This window comes from Dasypus novemcinctus, chromosome 23, assembly GCF_030445035.2.
Source record: "Dasypus novemcinctus isolate mDasNov1 chromosome 23, mDasNov1.1.hap2, whole genome shotgun sequence".
Taxonomy (NCBI): domain Eukaryota; kingdom Metazoa; phylum Chordata; class Mammalia; order Cingulata; family Dasypodidae; genus Dasypus; species Dasypus novemcinctus.
The window spans coordinates 31,126,343-31,142,380 of record NC_080695.1 but is presented as its reverse complement, the minus strand read 5'-3'; the positions used below and the strand labels follow the sequence as shown (position 1 = coordinate 31,142,380).

The following is a 16,038-nucleotide window of genomic DNA, read 5'->3' as shown; positions in this document are numbered from 1 at the left end:
GTGCGGGACTGCGGGCTGAGCTGGAGGTCAAGAGCCAGTGCTGGAGCTGACAGCACGGAAGGGCAGAGAAGGTTGGAGAGAGGAGGATGGAAAGTAGGCGTGGGCCTGGCCTGCGGGAGCTCCCTGGGGGAGCAGTGGGGCAGAGCCTCTCTGGGGAGGGTGAGGAGCCAGAGAAACGTACCAAGGGGGAGGCTCTTCCTGGATGCCCGGTTCTCCTTCAGGAAGGCCCGTGGGCCACCCTCTACCTGGGTGCACTTGTGGGTAGAACCTGCAGGAGCTGCCGACCCTAGGCCTCGTCCATGACCCTCGTCCATGACCCCCGCCCCTGAGGCTGTGGTGACGGGGAGGAGCCAGCGCACCTGGAGCAGCTCGAACACAGCGACGGGCTGCAGGACGCCCTGGTAGTGCTGCAGCAGGGTGCTCTCGGGGATGCCGGGCCGGGTCATGATGTGGTACAACACGGCTTCCAGCATGCCCTTGCACACCGGTGTGTTCAGGTGGCCGTCCACGATGCGCCATGGGCGGCCCATAAAGCAGACGTTCTCGCAGTCCCTGCAGGCCCGAAAGGAGTGTCAGTTCTTAATGGGTGGGAGGCAGATGAGCACCCCAAGGACTGTCACCATCCTCAGGCAGGGAGGGCAGCACCCTCTGCCCTTCTCCTCCCTCCATCCCTCCTATCAGGACTGTGGTCCACCCCAGGCATAATCACGGCTACATGGGGTCACTCTGCAGGGATCTGAGCAGGTGACCAAGGCCGGGAGGGACCAGTGAGCCTGTCCTATGGGTCCCTGACCCTTAAGTCACCTGGCAACACTCGTGCTCCCCCCACCGTGGCAGGACAGGGGAACAAGAGTGATGACGTCTGGACTGACCAGGGTCACCTGGGGCCCCCTGCCAGTGGCTGCCTCCTCCTTCCAGCCCAGCTCGCAGAGGCCTTTGTCCAGAAGCTCGACTTCCGTGAGGCCCAGGGGCCCAGGTGTGCTTTCCTTTCAACAGAGGTAGGTGTCTGCTCCTACACCAGGCGCACACCCACCACATGGCCCAGGCATGGGACGAGGCCCAGGCCAGCTGGGCTGGTCCTGGCTCTGGCCGCCACGGCTGGGCCGAGAGCCTGGAGCAGGGTGCAGGGCATCATCCTGGGATGGACGGAGGAAATGCCGCCCCACACGTTGGGAAGGCCATCGTAAGTGGCTCTTCACCCCAGCACAACCTTCAACCTTTTGACTCTGACAGCACCGAGGGGCTCTGGAGTTGCTGGGGGTCAAAGGCAAAACACATGAAGTGGAGATGGCCCTGGGAGGGGGTTTGGGGCACTGGGTGACCTGGGTCAGGGCTAGGCTCCTCTGGGCCCTGCCTCTGCCTGTGAAGCGGGGCTAATGCTGCTCATGCGCCCTGGGCAGGCCCTAGCGAGTTGTGGCATGTGACTGCGCCAGGCCTGCTTCTCAGCAGCGCTGTGGGTGTTCTGGTGGAATGGCTCATTGCTCCAGCTGCCCTGGGCACCGTAAATGTTTAGCACTTCTGGCCCTGGCCTACTATGTGCAAAGGGTACCTCCAGCCCACCCTTCCCGCTTGTGAGTGTGACAACCCCAAAAAGCCCACACATGTCCAAGTCCCCTGGCTGAGAAAAGGGTGCCAGGCCGATGCCCAGTGCTGTGCCTCAGGGAAAGGCCTCCCTGCAGCTCAGGCTGGGCCCCTGGTCTGGGAGCTTGAGGACGGATGTCCCCCTGCTCTCCTCACCCCCAGGTCCCCTGAGAGAACGACACACTCACCTTTCCTGTGCTGCTTGTGAGAGGCTGCCGGCCACAGAACTCTCTGTGAAACCTGATGGAAGAGGAAAAAGACTGAGGCACTTAAAAAGGGTGAGTCCACCTCCTCTTCCTCAGTCATTCAACAAATAAGTCCCAGGCCCAGGCTGGGCTAATGCAGTGACGAGGAGGACCCCACCCTTTCCTCGTGGACTTCCTTTCAGCAACGCTGGGCTGGTGGCAGGGGCAGTGTGCTCAGGGCCAAACAGGAACTGGCCACAGTGGTGGGTGAGCCCGTTCCCAGGCCCCGAGGGTCCCACCCCCGCTGGGGGAAGCTGGTGAGACCGTAAGTCCTGTCCAGAAGCCCCGACCACCAACACTGTGTGTGTAAAACCCTTGGGCAAGAACACCCCAATGAAACAAAGCACCCTCGGAAACCACATAAAAAGGCCACTGTTAACTATGGATAAAGGGTAGCATGAGAGGGAAACGGACTTTGGCCCAGTGGTTAGGGCGTCTGTCTACCATATGGGAGGTCCGCGGTTCAGACCCCGGGCCTCCTTGACCCGTGTGGAGCTGGCCCATGCGCAGTGCTGATGCGCGCAAGGAGTGCCCTGCCACACAAGGGTGTCCCCCGCGTGGGGGAGCCCCACGCGCAAGGAGTGCGCCCGTGAGGAGAGCCGCCCAGCGCGAAAGAAAGTGCAGCCTGCCCAGGAATGGCGCCGCCCACACTTCCCGTGCCGCTGACGACAACAGAAGCGGACAAAGAAACAAGACGCAGCAAATCGACACCAAGAACAGACAACCGGGGGAGGGGGGGAAATTAAATAAAATAAGTAAATCTTTAAAAAAAAAAAAAAAAAAAAAAAAAAAAGGTAGCATGAGAGGTGAAGGGCAAGTTTCAAAAGTCTGTGTCTGCCAGAACCTACGAAATGCGAGGCAACCCTCGCATTCCTGTTGCCACCTTCTTCTGTCAGAAACAGCAAACACGGCCAGAAGTGCCTCTTTCTTAAGACTTGCAATTCAGAGATTTGTACCTGAGTTTCTGAAGCCTTCTGCCCTCTGGTGGGAAGATAGAAGCAAGCTCTGCACCCACCTCAAGGTCTGGGTGATGAAGAGTCCCAGCCCAAGGCCCGTTTTGTGCCCAGGGGCAGTTGCCGATCTGGGAGGAAGGTGTTGGCCAATCCGGTCTGAGGACAGAGAACGGGAGGGTGGGGGTGGGTAGGGGACAAGTTTAGGTACCTCTGGGGTCTTCACAGCCTTCTGGAAGCTGGGCCTGACAGCTCGGCTGCTCTTGGCTTGGGGAGCTGGGGGCCCCGACATCTTCTTGGTCTTCCTGCACAGCCTCGGGCGCTCCTACGGGAGGATCCCTGGCACCTGTGTCTTTGGGAGCTGTGGGCAGAGCAGGGGCTTGGGTTTCTACCCCCTCTTCTGCCTCCAGCCTGGGGCTGGGCGCCGAGCACCCGTCCTGGAGCCTGGGCTTCTTTGCGGGGGTCTTCTGGATACTCTCGGAGTCAGTCTCCCTGCCCTGACTTGTGGGGTCAGAGCTGGCTGGGCTGGCGCATCTCTTGCTGCTCCGGGGGCCCTGAGACGGGGGAGCCTGGCCCTCAGAGGGGCTGTCCTCGCTGGAAGGCCCCTCCGGGGGCCCGGCCTGGGGGCCTTCTCTCTGACTGTCGGCGTCCTCCTTATTGCCTTTTAGACGAATTGAGTGCAGCAGCCAGGGCTGGGCGGAGGCCATGGTCACGAGGCGAACCGTGTTGCCGCCGACTTCCAGCACCTGGTGCTGCTCCAAGAGGTCCTAGTGGAGGAAAGAGGACATGTCTGCCTGGGCATGCCTGACAGTGGCGCCCGGGGCCGTCTCTCCTGCCTGCTGTGTCTACGTGTCTTGAGCAAGTGGCAAGCCCAGACAACTGAACATGGGCTTCTAGGCCTGGGCCTGCCACTAACAGGCCACGGGACCCTGGGCAGTCTCTCTGCCTCCCTCGGCCTTGATATGCCTACTGGTCCAAGGCCAAATGTGTTAATGTCTCAGCAATACAGCTCTGCTCCCAAGGCTCACATGAAGTTACAAATCATCTGGCTGGCCAGTGTCCTCCCACAAAACTCAACATCCCAAGCTCTCTCAAGATCTTCCTCAAAAACGATTATTTCCAGGAAGCGGATTTGGCTCAATGGATAGAGCATCTGCCTACCACATGGGAGGTCCAGGGTTCAAACCCAGGGCCTCCTGACCCATGTGGAGCTGGCCCACATACAGTGCTGATGTGTGCAAGGAGTGCCATGCCACGCGGGGGTGTCCCCTGCGTAGGGGAGCCCCATGTGCAAGGAGTGCACCCTGTAAGGAGAGCTGCCCTGAGCGAAAAAAGTGCAGCCTGCCCAGGAGTGGTGCCGCACACACGGAGAGCTGACGTAGCAAGATGACGCAACAGAAAGAAACACAGATTCCCAGTGGTGCTGACGAGAATCCAAGTGGACACAGAAGAACACACAGAGAATGGACACAGAGAGCACACAACGGGGTGGGTGGGGGGAGAGGAATAAATAAAAAATAAATCTTTAAAAAAAAAAAAAAGATTATTCCCATAAGGTGTGTGAAAAGATCTTAATAAAACTGCTAAATAAATAATAAATAAATAAATGTGTGAGAACAGCCAGAAAAATAGCAGCTATGTACAGCAGGGGAAACATAGAAAGATTGAGAGGTGAAGAATTTTCTTCTTTGTCTGTTTTTTACTATTACTGTTAATATGGAAATAATGAAAATGCTCTAATTAGATAAAATACTACAAAAGAAAACTGCTGTTCTCATGGAATCGCAATAACTCCTCTCACACTCCACCCATGCCCTGCTTCTAACCTCCTTGTTCTTACTCAGGAGATGCACCAGCTCTGGGAGGCAGACCGACTCTTTTTAAAATTTTTGTATAAAGAAACCACAATTCAGTGTTCGAGGAGTTTACCCCATGCACGGCCTGGAACCCAGACTCGCTTCCGGGTCTTGCAGGTCTGCTGCGGGGCGCTTGCCCTCTGGGGGTTGTCGACAGGCCTGACTCATCACCTCTAGATAACCAATGGCATCGTGAGTCCAAAGGGGGACAAGGGCAAGCACCTGGGCTCCACCACCCGTGACCTTGGGAGAATCACTGCTTCCCTCTGGTTTTATGAACAATAAACACTACATGTGGAGGCAGATGTGGCCCAAGTGATTGAGCTCCCGCCCACCACATGGGAGGTTCCAGGTTTGGTTCCCAGGACCTCCTGGAGAAGGTGATCTCCAGGTGCAGTGAGCTGATGCGGCAGGATGACTCAGTAAGGAAATATCAAAAGGCAAGACAACGACACAACAGAGCAGGGAGCTGAAGTGGTGTGAGTGATTCAGCACCTCTCTCCCACATGGGAGGTCCCGGGTTCCGTTCCCGGTGCTTCCTAAAGTGAAGATGAACAGACAGTGCGCACACACTGAGACAACAAGGGGTGGGGGGTAATAAATAAATAAAATAAATCTTAAAAAAAATACAAATAGAAAAGAACACTGCGTGAATGGTGATTATCGGCCCTCTCTTATTTCTTGCACTCATAGAACACATTAGGATTTGACTTCCATTCTGAATCTGGGGAAATAAGAGGTGCAGGGCTTCCTGAGCAACCCCACCCCTCTGTCGGGCACCCCGGCCTGCAGTCTGCAGTGCCCAGCCAGTACCCCCTCCCATAGGATGCTGCAAGGCAAGCGCCCCCCACCATACAGCTGCCCCCTCCACCCATCACACACTGAACGCCCAGGGAGCCCTGCCTGCTGTGCCCACGCGTGCGGACTAATTTTTCTAGCTAAACAGCTTTCAGCTAAATGTGGTTTTCAGGTTTGTTAGTTTGATTTCACCAATACTTTCCCTTGTTTCTCTGGCCCAGTCTCCATATTTAATGCCTTGACTGGTGGCTCGGGAGCCTCTGGAGTTCACATGGCTTAACTTACATCAATAGCTCCAAGTTGGTAGACACTGGTTTGTTACATGGAGCTACCACGGGAGCTGTGATGTTTTGGATGAGCACTGTCAGTGGGCAAGTTCCAACTCGATTTACAAACTGATCTCCTAAACCTGTGCATCCATGCTATGGAATGTTTCATAACCATCACAGAATCCAGAAATCTGACCAACCACTGGACTTCCCTGAACTGTAAACCACAGTAATTGAGGAGACAGCAAAGCGTAAGAAATGCCCAGCGCCACAGTGTCAGTGAGGCTTCTGACTGACGGACTGCTGAGCTTCTGTAGTGCTGGCACCCGATGTGGGAATGGTAGTGGGACCGGCCTCTAATAGGGAGTGAGTTCCTCTATTAGGTAAAAGAGATGAGTGTCAGGCCACGGAAAGCGGTTTCTTAATAATGATGAGCGAACAACTTCCTTCATAAAGAGGAACTTTTGCTGACGAGGCTATGCTAGTCAGAAGGGGGATGGATTTAAAAGATCCTCCTGTTATCACATTCTTTGGGCTCAAGGGTCATTGAACAGCAACAGGGCCCTGTCTGGCCATATCGTGTAACTTTCAGAAGCTGGGCTTCAGCAGAAATCTCCTGATTTTAATTACTGACAACTAATTCAATGCTTTTAAAAATTTCACCCCCTGGCCCAGAGCACACCCATCTGCAGTGCGTGTGGCCTGGGCGCCACGACCTCTGCTTTGGCTCTGCCGAGCTGACTTACAGCACAGCTCACCTGGATGTAGTCCGTGAGCGTCCTGGCGCGCTCACCTCCTGTCTTCTCCAAGGCAGAGAACCGTCTGCTCAGCTCTACCCTGTCCACCCCAAAAGAACCCGTGGCTGCGATAGCCCTCTGGACCTCCAAGGCGGCAGACACATCTTCAGGTTTATACCCAGACAGCGCCACCTGGTGGGCAAACTCTTCCAAGCTGCAGGGGTTTTCTTGGGTGTTTATCAGTCTGGTGAAAGTGTCAGGGAGGCAGGAGGTTCCCACCGTCAGCTCTTCCAGAGAAGTGGCTACAAAGATGAGGAAGGACCATCAGAATCAGCTCTGACAAAGACCCCTCCCCAGACCAAGGCACAAGCAATACACAGGCAGGACTCATGCCAGTGCCAACTCACTGCTCCCCCATCAGCCACAGTGGTCACTGTTCTGGGTGGACCTGGGGGGGCCCGGGCAGTTGGGTTTCTGACCCGTGGCCCTGGGTCCTGGCCTAGCTGACTGGAATGGATTCATCCCCAGCTAGGAAGATTCTCCTGCTCGAGATCTGACCTGAGGGACCGGGGTCGGGGCACGGTCTGAGCACGGTCAGCCAGAGCTTGGGGACGGAGGCCCTTGGCTGCGGCCACCCAGACCCCGCTGTCCTGATGTCCCAATGGGATACCCTGGGGCCCTTCCAATAAAGTCCTCCTTTTTGTTTAAACTAGCTAGGGCTGGTTTCTGCTTCCTACAAAAATGTCTCTGCTAAGACCACAACCTACAGGTTCTCAGTACAAACTCCAGACAAAGCACAGAATACTGAATCATGGTTATGGAACCGACAGTAAACATCAGCAGCCTCAACAGCCGAAAGGTAGGAAGCAGTGGGAGGGAGGGTCCTTGATATCCCCACTTGGCATAGTGGGAGGGGACTGCCTAAAATGGAGGGTATGTAGAGGTTTAAGAAAGTTATTTAAAGATTCAAAGAAGAACTAAAATGTGTAAAAACTGCAAGTAAAGGAAATGGGAGATAATGAAAATGAACTTTATTATGCCCATCTGGCATGGCAAGGAGTCAAAAGAAAATGCTTAGAAGTGTCATAAACGTGGCTAATCTAGTGACATGGAGGCAACTGCCAGACCTAGAGACAGAAACAGTGAAAAGGTTATCTGACGAGCAGGACAGGGGTTCGAGGGTGTGGGAAGGGGGCTGCTGCTTTCTGTTACAAGCCCTTCTCTGCTTGATTTCTTAGCACTTGTGTGTATGACACCGACTAAAGGAAGAAAAGAGAATGGGGGAGTCTCTAAGCTGGAGCACTGTGGGATCCCTGGACACATGGTCTCTTGGTGAAGGGGTCTCAGAGGACATGTGCTCCTTAGGTTGGTTGCCAAGGATGGGGAGGCATTTTTTTGTTTTGTTTTTGCTGTAGGCACTGTCAGCTGGGACCTCATCCCTTGGCTTGGAGGGGGCCTCGCTGGCTTGGGTCACAGGATGGGCCTCAGAGCCTTTAGGGCCTGCCTGCTGCTCCCACCCCTGAGCCTCGCAGGGGCAGCACTCACCAATGGGCCCAAGGTGGGTGGGCATGGGTGTGCAGCGCAGCTGGAACCTCACCAGGCAGGAGTTCACCACAATGTTGTCGTTGGGGTTGAGGTTGCGGGTGCTGACGATGCCAGGGGCATAGTAGCCCCTCATCAGCAGGTAGTTGGTGTGCGAGGCCTGGTGGGCCTTGACCTCGATGGCCTGGCGTTTGCCCCCCGTGCCTTCCTCCAAGTCCTCCTCTTCGTCCTCGTCGTCTTCCACGCTCCCGTCCTTCCCCAAGCTAGGAGGAGAAGACGGAGACCTAGCAAGTAGGACACAGGCCCTGCCTGTCTGCGCTCTAGCCAGCTCTTCTGGGTAGGAGCTTCTCCCTCTGGGATTTGGCCTTGGCAGAGACTCCAACAGCCAGGGACGCCCTTGTGGTAGCGGCTGTGCTCCTGTGACCTGGGGGACCCGGTGGGGGCTGCTGCTCTAGGTTCATCTCCCTTCACTGCACCTTCCCGCCCCGGTCATGTTGACCCCTCTCACCTGGCTATGTCCTTGCAAGGGTGGTTTTCTGCCTGGAAAATCCTTCCTACGGCTCTGTCCAAAAAGCGCCCCCTTCTCCACTAATCCCAGCTCAGCCATTATGCCATCAAGCACCCTCTGCCTCATCCCATTTTCCCTGTCTCCTCCCTGCACTGTGTCTGATCTTCATAGCCCCAGGAAGCATCAGCAGAGGCTTCCTGCACACAGCACTGCGATTCCTAGCTCTCCGCTCCGTGAAGGCCCAGCCCTGTGAGCTCCCTGAAGGCAAAGCCTGCCCCTTGCTGGCTGGTCTGGACAGCATCTAGCCAGGCAAAAGGCGGAAAAGCTCAGCAGGGGGAGTAAAGGCCAGATGACTGGACATACGCAACTGCCGACACCATTGTCATGGGAGGAGATGGCAGTGCCACGGCCTCTGAATGCCCTCAACCCCCAGCTGCAGGTCGGGGTGGCCTGCACCACGCCCAGCACCCAGCCTGCTGCCAAGCCCCAGCGCTCACCTTTTAATGACCTCATTCTCTACCATGGAGCTGTCCACCACGATGATCTGTTCTGGGATCCTGACATCCACAGAAATGAGACCCAAAGAGAAGAGGGTCAGGACAGCCACGCAGTTCCCTCCAGGGCTGTCCAAAGAAAATGCTACAAGGTTGTTTACAGAGTTGTTGGGATTCTGGTCTTTGAAGGAAAAATTATCAGGCTTGTCCAACTTGCCAGCAGCCCTGATTCTGTTGAAGAACTGGAACGATTCTGTGCAGATGGTGCTTGGAAATCGCCATGTAAAAATCCTACACAGACCAACAACAAAAAAAGGTGAGGCTCAGCTGAGGACGGGGCGGTGGCAGCCTTTACTGGATGGGCAACATGCACTTTAGCTTCCCCCCGCTCAGATGGAGGCTGCCCTGCAGCTGGCGGCTAAGGCTGTCTGTCTTCCCAGTCTCCTGGGCACCTTTAAGGCAGGGCCATGTCTTCTCACCTTGTATCCCTGAGGCCTGGCCCAAAGCTTGGCCCCCTGTGGCCTGCCCTACAAAGAGGTGCTGTATGAGGGGAAGATAAATGTCCATTTTGAAAGAACAATCTTTAAACCAAGCCAGCCCTGACCTTGTATGGAGCTGAGAGGACACACATCTGCTCGATTTCACTGTCTGTAAGGTCACTGCAGGGAACCAAGCCCTGGCCTCTGTCAACCCAAAAGGTCAGAGGGAAGGACCCAAGAGGTCTTCTTGATCTGCTGACCACCCTGTCCCTCGGTCCACAGATGAGGATGCTGCAGTCCAGAAAAGCTGCTCTGGGTCTCTACCAGGCTACTCTCCAGGAAGGTGAAGGAGACTGGGGGTCACTAGGAATCAGGGAAGGCACTTAGGAAAGGAGAATGTCTGGAATCACTGGCAAACAGATGGGAGAGAAGAAACCAAAAATACTCATGTGTTCTCCTGGTTTCTGAATGCAGCCTCCATAGGTCTGAGAGCTGGTAAGGAGGACAAGGAGAGGGGAAGCCAGCCAAGACGAGCATCAAGGAGAAATGCCTGGAGAATATTCTAATGACTTGCTTTGTGTATTTTAGGAGGCTAATGGTACAAACAGCCAAACAGGAGACAGAGGGCAGCAGCACCCACTGGGGGCCCAAGGCCCCCTCGTGAGGATGCTCCGCTCAGGAGGGATTTGCTGAGCGTGCCTCAGCCTTCCCAACCACCTGAGGCTGCGATGTGCTGCAAACTGAGTCGGAAAAATGTGTGATGGCTTTGAAATGAAGGCAATAAACCTGCAAAACAGGTGTCTTTTTGCATCTCTGAGCTGTGAGGATTATAAGCTGAGGTTACCCTCTACCTGGAGGGTGTACTTTAAAAGTTGGCCAATTATGAAATTAGAAATTGATTTTTTCCAGTTTGACGAGGGGAAAGGAAACAAACTACCTGCAAATGGTAAAGGCTCCTAACACAAACTATTCGCGTTAGCCTTATCCCCATGCAAGGAAGAGGCGGGGCTGTCCTGAGGAAACCCATTCATGCACAGGGCGACACAGGCTGCGAGAGGCCCGGCCTGGCCCCTCTGGTGATGGTGTATGTTAGTCATACTCTTCTCATACTCTTACTGCCTTCAGCCAGCTTGGCCGGTAGGTCCTGGGTGGTACTCACCGGTAGTAGGTCTGGGAAAGCTGGTACGACATTGGCACGAAGGGCAAGGCCCGGTTTTTCTTTGGGCCCAGAGTGTGGTTGACCCGGCGCCGGTTGACCAGGCTCTTTTTCTGGCACTCCATGAAGGCCTTCACGAGGATCTGATCCTTGTACTCCCGGTAGAGGCGGAAAGTCTGCAACACAGCAGGGCTGTAGGTGAGCACAGGTCTCCAGCTGGCCGGGGGACAGGGTCGGAGCTGGCAGCTGGGGAGGGGGAGGGCAGAGCTGCCACCTGGTGGGTGGTGTCAGAGCTGCCACCTATGGGGGGAGTAGACTGTGGAGGATCCCAGCCACCCTGACTGTCAGGTCCTTGTCCTTCCATCACTTCACGCCTTGAGAGAGACCAGGGGGTAGGCCAGGCAGGCTATTCACCTCCAGCCCTACCTGTTTGGATGCAAAGACACTGGGAGTCAACACAAAACTGTCTTCACACAACTCTTTGTCTTTGCCCCTCACCCAACCTGTCAGCAGGTGTCTTGGTTCTACCTTCAAAATATGTCTACCCAGCCACCACACAGTCCATGCCAGCATCATTTTTCAGCTGGACTGGATCGACAGCCTCTAGCTGGCTGGTCTCCCCACTTCTATGTCTCTGACCTCCCCACCCCCCCACCATTCTTCTCCACAGCAGCTGAAGTAATCCTTTCAGACCTAAATCAGAACACAGGTTATTTCTCTGCTTTAAATCCCCTGATGGCTTCTTTGTGTACTCAGAGAAACACCCAGTCCTCCCCGACTGCCAGGACCACCGTAAGCTGGCCCCCATCTACCATTCTGGCCTGGCCTCCTACAACTCTACCCCTAGCTCCTCAAGTTCCAGCCTCTTGGCCTTTTCTTTTCTTGAAAAAGGCAATTGCTCTCACCTCAGGGTCTTTGCATTTGCCATTCCCATTTCTTAGAAAGCATCGCCGCCAAATCATTACTGACTCCTCAACATTCAGTTTTCAGCTCAAATATTTTCCCTCAAAAACCCTATCTTTCCTCCTCTGGTTCCCTGCAGACATCTGGAGTACATCAGCCTGCTTTCCCTTTTTCAGAGCCACAACCTCTATTACAAAGGTCTCATCTGCCCCTTCACGGAGTATCTCTCCCTCCAGAGGGGAGGTCCTAGGAGAGCGCAGGTTGGGCCCTCCTGCCTGCTGCTACAGCAGCACCGAGAGCCCAGCAGGAAGCCTGCGCTCCTGAAGTGTGTGGAAGGGCAGCGTCTGGGCCTCCCGCTGCAGAGGCTCCTCTTGCCGGCCACACCCACCACCCCGCAGCTGGCTCTCCTGGACCTGGGCGTGCCCTGCCCAGAGGAGGAGAAGCACAAAGGACCAGCAGGGTCTCTGATACTCCAATTTTCTGAAAAGGGTTGATTTACCCAAACAACAGTTAGTGAATGTCTTCCCTCCACCGGCCTCTGAGAGAGTTCCTACTAGACTTTCTTCTCAAAAGCACTGACCAAGAAATATCTCCACCATGGTCTAAAAATCTTGCTTAGAAGATTCTCTGACAGCATGACGACACCCAGGGCCTCTGAGGAGCAGAGGAGACTGAGGCGTGTGGACTCTACATGAGCCTGTGAGGCCACGCCACTAGGCAGGGCTGGAACCAAGAAGAGAACAAGGTCCCCTGCCTGGAATGCAGTGGCTTTATCACTCTACCTTCCTTCCTGCAGAGGGGCAGAAGGGGAGCAAGTGCCATGAACTGTTTGTAAACTACTTCCTTTCTCTCTGGGCCTGGGTTTTCTCACTTGAGAGGGATGGCTGGAATGATCCCTGAGGTCTGGTCCAGCCCTAACCCACTGCAGAGCAGGAGAGCTGAAAGATCTATTCTACGTGGCCAGGTGGGCAGATGAAAGGAGAGCTAACTGGCCAGCCAGCTGCCAACACTTCTAAAGACACAGAGGAGAGTCATGGCCCAGACAAGAAAGCTGAGTCAAAAGATCCAGTTCTTTCTGTGGGTCTTCAGCTCAAACACCTGCAGAGGTCAGGCAGATCACAGCAAGCTAGAACCCTGCCGGAAACGAGGGGACAGTAAAAAGGGGGCCAATTCCCACACCAGTTCTGTGGGCAGCCACCAGAGCCAGTGTTATGATCTTTTTCAGGGGAAGTCAGAAATACAGAATATTAGGTACAATGTTGGCAGCAAATTAGAATAAAACACAACTATTTTTCAAATAAATGTGGACCCCAAAAACCAAATTCTGGGGCCAGATTTGGCTATGGGCTTTCTGCCTGGAACTCCTGCCCCACTTTATTCATCTCTCACTCTCTACTTGTTTAGGCTCACACACGGCTTTGCTTTTGTCATCTACAAAATGCTGGGGTGGAAGAGGGGCACGGCATGCTGGTACCAGCCTCCCACTCTGAAATGTATACATTTTACTGAGTATAAAACAGGGAGAAGAAAATAAAACTGCTGGAGGTGGGGGGTTTAAACTGCCAAATGGCAACAAGTTTAAAGAGTGTGATGACTGCCACCTCCCTGATTGGTGGTCCCCAGATGCCACTGAAAGAGGCAGCATGCAGCTCAGGGTGGGTAATTAAAACAGGGGAGCTCATGCTGTCCCTCGGTTCTGGAGAAGGGGAGGCCTGGCCCTGGCTGTGGGATGCTAAGGGCAGTGCCCTGAAGCGCTGCATTCCAACCTGGCTGTGTATTTTCCTGAAATTATTCCATTTTCCTCAACCCCTCTCACACCCCTTGTGGCTAAAATAACAAGGAGATGCCTGGGAAATATTGGCCACGCCCAAGCTGGGTCCACATCAGTGTTTCCCCAAGGATGGTCCATGGACCCCTTGCATGAGAACTGGGAGATGGGGGTGCAGACACTTCGTTGGGCCTCACGCCACTGCACTCCTGACTGCAGTCTCTGGGGTGGGGCCTGAGTCTATAGGTGAAGAAAGCTTTCCAGTTGACTTTGACCTTACCAGTCTAAATCTATCTGTAGGATGAGAAAATTTCATCCCTTTGTTTTTTAAAGTGTCCCCCGCACCTGCTGTCATGTTCCAAACTGGGTGGATTTGGTAAATTAAGCCAGAGGAGCTGGTTTATAGGGTTAGAAAGTAAATACAAAGTGAATAGGTTCTACTTGCAGTATATTTTTGTTATCATTCAAACAAGGGAGAATAATTTCCTGGGCAGCACCGGTTTGGGAAGCAGGATCCTTTCAGAATCTCTGAACTTTGGAGCTAAACAGACCCACAGTTCGTGAAGGAACTGTGTGATCTTGGGAATATATATATATATTTCTAATGTCTCTGAACCTCAAGTTTCCATATTTGTAAAAAAATAATACCAGTGATGCCCTAGGCTCAAATGCGATTTGTTTTTCTCTCTTTTATCCTCATTTGGCATGATAAAAGCAAGATGACATATCTACTATGTTCTTGGGAGATGAGATACAAGACTCACTGCCCACAGGAAGGCAACCTTCCCACCCAGTGATATCTAATAATCAAAACATCACATTTATTATGTATCATTTGAATGGATCTGCTGTATAGCCCAATCTCTTTCTCAGCTCCTTCATCACACCTCAATTACTCTTCTGTCTCATTTTCTGTCTTAATCAGACTTGAAACCTTAGCCCTGGGAAGGATTTTAGAGGTCAGTGGATCCCATCCCCATACTTTAAAGATGAAAAAAGCAAGGGCTGGAATCTCAGGGGGAAATAGGGCCCACTGAGGCCCCACAGCTGTTAAGAATGTGAGCAAAAACCGCACATAGTACCAGCCTATGAAGGGTACCAAATCCCACTGCGACTGGGAAGCTCATGTGGGTGCCTGTTACCCACCTGGAATGACTGACAGGACTTCATCTGGCTTTCGGAGAGGGCCAGTGTGCTCTGGATGAGGTTCTGGAGCACCAGGAAGTGGATATCATCCACACTGAAAGAGAAAGAGGTGGTGGAGCAACATGGGGGCGTGGATCACAGGGCAATATTCACCTGGGTGGAGTCAGTTTTCATTAAAAAAAAAAAAAAATTCAATCTCATAAAAGTGACATGAAAGTCAAAACTATAAATAATGCAAAGGCATAGTTTTTAGGTCTTGTTAACTGTCCAATTTTTGCAGGAAAAAGTTTTCCAAGTTGCTAGCCAGAGATTTGCTTGGAAAGCTCATAGGACTTAGGTGGGCATCCTCTTCCTAACTCATCTTTGGCTGGATGAGTGATATGCTAGGTTACAGGCCAGCAAGGCTTTTCTGTCTCTGTGGGTTAGATGGTCTGTCTCAGTTACAACTATTCAACTCTGGTGATGTCTGCTGAAAGCAGCCCTAGACAATAGGTTAATGAATGGATATGGCTGCGATCCAATAAAACTTTATTTACAAAAACAGGGAGCAGGGTAGATTTGGCCCATGGGCCACAGTTTGCAGACACCAGTGCTAGGTTGTAAGCAACCAAATCAAGTTGAGTGTCAGTACTTGCCTATTAAGTTCATCCTCTTTCCTGATTGGATATTTTTCATCTCCAATTGCTAAAACTCGGTATCTGCAAAAGAAACCAAAGAATAATATGTCAATGGAACACAGTGGATCTTGACTAACTAAACAGGTACTTGCTCAACACAGCCATTTACTAGCAAAAATACTGGAGAAACAAACTCACAAAAAATCACTGTACATGTGAATTGAAATGAGAAAATACCAGGTTCTGCCCATCACATTAGTATTTTGATAAAAATGAGGGTTGATGTGAGAAATGTTGATTCCCTTAATGTTATGAAGCAACATGGAAAAATGTTAATTGGCAGGAAACCAATTGTTAATTGTTAAGGGAAGAATGTATAAAATTGTGGGCTCATTATGATTAAAAAACAAGCACAAGAAAGAAAGCAGAAAGAAAATACACAAAAAGAGAGTGTTTTAGGGTGTTAGAATACACTTACTAGGTTTTGAGCTTCATGCATTTTTGTTTTACTGTTTTTACTAAGAAAATACATACAAAGATAAATTATAGAACTGACTTTTTCTTTAGTTTTTGCAAAACTCATGTCAAAATTAGTCTTTGCAATAGTAAATTCCTCCTAGAATTTAGTGCCAAGAGAAAGCATCTTTTCAGAAAAATGTGTGAACTGTTTTTAGTCAAACAGGAAAAGTAAGGAACCGGTTTCTTTTTTGTGTTGTCTGCCAGATTACTCAGGACCAAATTTAGTGTTCAACTGTAGTAAGTGCAACTTTTTTTCCTCTAAATGGTTCAAGAGCTCTCCTTAAAAAATCTTTATTTTAGCTGCCTGGTTTTATGACTAAAAGCTACTCTCTAACTTTACCGGAAATATGTGGGGATATAAATCACAAGCAGGTAAACAGGCCATTTGGAAGACCTTTAAGACTGAATAGAAGCCATGCCGTCTGGGAATTCTGGAGAATGGTTTACTGCCAAAACAAAACCCAAATCCA

The 16,038-nt window shown here is 52.3% G+C and overlaps 1 protein-coding gene across 1 annotated transcript in view; it reads right to left on the bottom strand.

Annotated features, from left to right (window-relative positions):
* GTF3C1 (general transcription factor IIIC subunit 1) overlaps nt 1-16,038 on the bottom strand; it is a 93,678-nt gene that overhangs the window by 1,645 nt on the left and 75,995 nt on the right. Inside the window, exons 28-36 of the mRNA XM_004450467.4 lie at nt 15,068-15,130; nt 14,433-14,526; nt 10,619-10,791; nt 8,984-9,271; nt 7,982-8,241; nt 6,458-6,738; nt 2,988-3,543; nt 1,770-1,821; nt 360-552 (exon numbers count right to left, since the gene is read on the bottom strand). Of these exons, the coding sequence (XP_004450524.2) occupies nt 360-552; nt 1,770-1,821; nt 2,988-3,543; nt 6,458-6,738; nt 7,982-8,241; nt 8,984-9,271; nt 10,619-10,791; nt 14,433-14,526; nt 15,068-15,130 (1,960 nt within the window). The remainder of the gene's footprint in view (nt 1-359; nt 553-1,769; nt 1,822-2,987; nt 3,544-6,457; nt 6,739-7,981; nt 8,242-8,983; nt 9,272-10,618; nt 10,792-14,432; nt 14,527-15,067; nt 15,131-16,038) is intronic.